This window comes from Dicentrarchus labrax, unplaced genomic scaffold, assembly GCF_905237075.1.
Source record: "Dicentrarchus labrax unplaced genomic scaffold, dlabrax2021, whole genome shotgun sequence".
Taxonomy (NCBI): domain Eukaryota; kingdom Metazoa; phylum Chordata; class Actinopteri; family Moronidae; genus Dicentrarchus; species Dicentrarchus labrax.
The window spans coordinates 19,988,400-19,993,714 of NW_026136707.1; the positions used below are offsets into that span (position 1 = coordinate 19,988,400).

Genomic DNA, 5,315 nt, shown 5'->3' on the forward strand with positions numbered 1-5,315 from the left:
GTGGGGAAGGCCTGGGAGAGTGGCACCAGGTGAGTTGATTACCTCACCTGCCAATGATTGTCTGATGACTCTACCTTTTATCTTGGCAGTAGTGTGCTGGATCCGGGAAGACACACACCGAGAGACAGGCCTCTGGGCGGAAGCTGCCGAGCAGCGGTGCAGCTGCATTTTGTGCCTTAAATAAAGAGTTGTGTGAGCCGACAGTCTGGTCCGGGAGTTTTGTGTGCTGGGGAACCCCGTCTGTAGCACGGCTTGCTACACTGGCGCCCAACGTGGGGCAGCACACGGAAATGTCCGATCCACTACCGCCCATGCAGCAGCCTCCACAGCAGCCACCTCCGCAGCCGGCCCCGCAGCCGCCTACGGAGCAGCCATCACAGCTGATCACACTGCTGGGAGAGATGCTGGGGCAGATCACGGCAATACACAGCCAGCAGACGGCAACAAATAGACGGCATCTGGAGGCACTCCAGAACCAGGCGGGGAAGCAGAACCAGCTGCTGGAGGGACTGCTGGCCCGGTCGGGGGCACAGTCTCCATCCCCTCCATGCTCCTCCTTTTCCGGCATCACCATGCACCGGATGGCAGCGGCGGATGACCCCCAAACCTTCCTCGAAATGTTTGAGGCGACGGCGGAGGCCTGTGGCTGGCCGGCGGCGGAGTGGGCCGTGCGCCTGCTTCCCCTGCTGTCGGGAGAGTCCCAGACTGCGGCGCTCGGCCTGCCAGCTTCTGCTCGGGGGGAGTTCCGGAACGTCAAAAGAGCCATCCTAGACAGGATGGGTTTCTCCCCCGAGGATCACCGCCGCCGGTTCCGGTCCGCCACACTGGGATCCTCTGACCGTCCATTCGTCTTTGCGCAGCAGCTGAAGGACGCTGCCACCAGGTGGCTGCAGCCGGGGGGATCCAGCGGCGAGAGGCTGATGCTGGAGCAGGTGGTGCTGGAGCAGTTTGTGGAGGGGCTCCCGACCGGGACCGCGGAGTGGGTGCGGTGCCACCGACCGGCGGGTTTGGAGGCCGCCATCACCCTCGCAGAGGATCATCTGGCTGTCCACGGTGGGGACCGAGCTCCGGAGAGGCGGCCCTCTGCACCCGCCCGACCCGTGCCGGCGCCCCGCAGGGAGACCCCCCACCCCCGCTTACCCCCCGACTGGAAACTGTTGCCCGGCCTCTCCCTCTGCCACGCAGTAACCAACCCTCTTCTCTCTCTCCTTCCCAGGGTCCAGCCGCTACGGGTGCCGCTCTCGGCCCACAGGGGGTTCCTCAGGCGTCAGGGCAGGAGTGTTGGCGGTGCGGGCAGCCCGGGCATTTCCGCAGGGAGTGCCCTCTCATGGAGGTCGGGCAGGTGATCCGGGTTGCTGGCCCACCAACACCCTCCCCGGTCCAGGAGGGACATACAGCGTCCCGGTAAGGATCCAAGGGGGTATACATCAGGCAATGGTGGATTCGGGCTGCACGCAGTCTATAATTCATCAGCACCTGGTTCGGCCCGGGGCTTTGGTAGAGGCATCGTGGGTGGACATTAGATGTGTACATGGGGATATTCACAGATACCTGGTTGTACCCGTGGAAATTAGATATATGGGTAAAAAGCATATTGTTAAGGCTGCGGTTAGTTCCCGCCTGACGCACCCCCTGATTTTGGGCACGGATTGGCCTGGGTTTAATCGATTAGTGGGGCAGTGTGCGGGGGGTGCGTTCACGGCCGGTAGGGACATGGGATATGTGCGCTGTGCTCAGTGGTGACGCGAGGTTGTCCGACGCTGCAGAGGGGGAGGAGGGATCGGTGGTGCCTCCGCCAGAGGCTCCACAGGTCCCCATGTTGCGCTCCACGGAAGATTTTCCACTCGAGCAGTCTCGCGACAATACTCTACGCTTTGCCTTTGACCAAGTGATAAAAATTGATGGTCAGTTGGTGCACCCTGACGCAGCGCAGACATATCCGCATTTTGCATTGGTTAGGGACAGGTTATACAGAGTGAGTCGTGACACTCAGTCAGGAGAGGAAATCACCCAGTTGTTGGTGCCGGAAAGCCGCCGGGAAACAGTTTTCCAGGCGGCTCATTATAACCCAATGGCGGGGCATATGGGGTATGAGAAGACACTTAACCGGATAATGGCCCGATTCTATTGGCCTGGCATTAGGGCAGATGTACGCCGCTGGTGTGCATCTTGCCCGGAATGTCAGTTGGTTAACCAACCGGCCATCCCGAGAGCGCCTTTGCGCCCATTACCACTCATGGAGGTTCCATTTGAGCGTATTGGCATGGACCTCATCGGGCCATTTCACCGGAGCGCACGAGGATATCGCTTTGTATTAGTCCTAGTGGATTATGCAACTCTGCAAAGAGTGTGGCACAGGCACTGTTCCAGGTCATCTCCCGAGTTGGGATCCCAAAAGAAATCCTAACGGACCAGGGCACCTCGTTTATGTCACGTACACTCCGGGAACTTTATGGGTTATTGGGCATCAGGTCAATTCGGACTAGTGTGTACCACCCTCAGACCGACGGCCTTGTCGAGCGTCTGAACAAAACCCTGAAGTCCATGATCCGTAAGTTTGTGCACGATGACGGCCGTAATTGGGATAGGTGGCTAGATCCTCTGTTGTTTGCAGTGCGTGAGGTGCCCCAGGCCTCAACGGGATTTTCTCCCTTTGAACTGCTGTTTGGCAGGACACCACGGGGGGTTCTGGACCTTGTTAAAGAAAGCTGGGAGGAGGGTCCGAGCCCAAGTAAAAATGAGGTTCAGTACGTCCTGGACCTGAGAGCAAAACTCCACACATTGGGCCGGTTGTCACGGGAGAATTTGCTCAGGGCCCAGGAGCGTCAACAGCGCCTGTACAACAGAGGAACTAGGCTCAGACAATTTGCACCGGGAGACAAAGTACTTGTATTACTCCCTTCTTCCAGCTCTAAATTACTCGCCAAGTGGCAAGGGCCCTTCGTGGTCACACGGCGAGTGGGTGATGTCGATTATGAGGTTGGGCGTTCTGACAGGGGAGGTGCAGCACAGATTTACCATCTCAATCTCCTTAAAGCGTGGAGAGAGGCGGAGCCTGTTTCTCTGGTGACCACGGTGAAAGAGAGAGATGAGTTGGGGCCTGAGGTCCCAAATTCCACCAATCCTGCCTCACTCCATTGTGATGACCATCTCACACCGTCCCAGAGAGCAGACGTTGCCGCGTTGCAACAGCGTTTTGCTGACGTGTTCTCCCCCCCTGCCAGGACGCACAAATCTCATACAGCATCATGTTGAGACTCACCCGGGCGTGACAGTGCGTTCACGGCCCTATCGGTTACCTGAACACAAAAGAAAGGTGGTTCAGAAGGAATTGAAGGCCATGCTGGAGATGGGGGTAATAGAAGAGTCCAACAGTGCCTGGTGTAGCCCCATTGTTCTGGTACTTAAGAAGGATGGGTCTATTCGGTTCTGTGTGGACTATCGCAAGGTGAATGATGTGTCACGGTTTGATGCTTATCCGATGCCTCGGGTCGACGAGCTCCTGGATCGGTTAGGCACTGCTCGCTTTTTCACGACACTGGATTTAACCAAGGGCTATTGGCAGATTCCCTTGTCTCCAGAGTCTAAGGAAAAAACGGTCTTCTCCACTCCGTATGGATTGTACCAATTTGTCACACTTCCTTTCGGGTTGTTTGGGGCCCCAGCCACTTTCCAGCATCTCATGGACCGGGTCCTGCGTCCGCACTCTGCGTATGCGGCCGCCTACTTGGATGACGTTATCATCCATAGTAACAGCTGGCGGGAGCATGTGCAGAGTGTGGCGGCGGTGCTCGAGTCACTGAGGCAGGCGGGGCTCACTGCCAACCCGAGGAAGTGTGCAGTTGGACGGAGGGAGGTACGGTATTTGGGGTACCACTTGGGCAGTGGGCAGGTGCGTCCTCAGGTAGACAAGACAGCAGCAATTGCAGCCAGCCCACGGCCCAAGACCAAAAAGGAGGTGAGGCGGTTCCTGGGGCTGGCAGGTTATTACCGGCGGTTCATTCCGCACTTTGCAGACTTGACCAGCCCCCTGACCGACCTCACTCGAAAGGGTGCCTCAGATCCGGTCCAGTGGACGGAGCAGTGTCAGCTGGCGTTTGAGAAGGTAAAACAAACCCTCTGTGGGAAGCCTCTTCTTCACACACCTAACTTCTCTCTCCCCTTTATCCTGCAGACTGACGCTTCGAACAGAGGGCTGGGGGCCGTTCTGTCCCAGCAGGTGCAGGGTGTCGACCGCCCGGTGTTATACATCAGCCGGAAGCTGTCGGAGAGGGAGTCTCGGTATAGCACGATCGAGAAGGAGTGCTTGGCGATCCGGTGGGCGGTCGAGGCTCTGCGTTATTACCTGCTGGGGCGCTCGTTCACCCTCTGTTCGGACCATGCCCCCCTCCAGTGGCTCCACCGCATGAAAGATGCCAACGCCCGGATCACTCGGTGGTATCTGGCCTTACAGCCGTTTAAATTCAGGGTGGTCCATAGACTGGGGCGCAGATGGCCGTGGCCGACTTTCTCTCCCGCTCCTATGGGGGGGGGAGTAGGTTAGGCCGGATGGCGCCCGGCCTAAATCGGGCGGTGGGGGTATGTGGAGGTGGGCGTGGTTCGCGCTCAGCTGCAGGAGGGAGAGGTGTGGGGAAGGCCTGGGAGAGTGGCACCAGGTGAGTTGATTACCTCACCTGCCAATGATTGTCTGATGACTCTACCTTTTATCTTGGCAGTAGTGTGCTGGATCCGGGAAGACACACACCGAGAGACAGGCCTCTGGGCGGAAGCTGCCGAGCAGCGGTGCAGCTGCATTTTGTGCCTTAAATAAAGAGTTGTGTGAGCCGACAGTCTGGTCCGGGAGTTTTGTGTGCTGGGGAACCCCGTCTGTAGCACGGCTTGCTACAAATTCTTTTGTTGAGATGAAGATAATGAAAATATGAATGCATATATTTTTGTTTTCTTTGCCAAGAGTTAGAGAAGCTAGCTTAGCTTAGCTTAGCGTAAAGACTGGAAACTGAGGGAAACAGCTAGCCTGGCTCTTTCCAAAGGTGACAAAATCCACCTACCAGAACCGCTGAAGCTCACTAATTAAAATATCGTGTTGGTTTAATTAACAAGCATTTTTTTCCCAAAATGTTCAACCATTCTTGAAGAAAATTCCTTCAAGAATGGTTGAACATGGACCCACACTTTCAGGAAAAACTTAAACCCAAATTTCATATTTTTTTTTTTTTTTAGATTTCCTACTAACAAACTAACAAACAAGGAGAATAAACAACAACCTCTCAATCATGTAGCAACAGAAAATTAGATAGTTGTAATGTACTAAAATC

The 5,315-nt window shown here is 56.2% G+C and overlaps 1 protein-coding gene across 1 annotated transcript; it reads left to right on the forward strand.

The window, feature by feature from the left end:
- Window positions 1-290: 290 nt before the first annotated feature.
- On the forward strand, window positions 291-4,543 carry LOC127367351 (uncharacterized). Its single transcript, XM_051407113.1, has 3 exons — window positions 291-1,053; window positions 1,217-1,404; window positions 4,175-4,543. Exons 1-3 carry the CDS (start codon window positions 291-293, stop codon window positions 4,541-4,543), a joined length of 1,320 nt encoding a protein of 439 aa, XP_051263073.1.
- The last annotated feature ends 772 nt before the right edge of the window (window positions 4,544-5,315 follow it).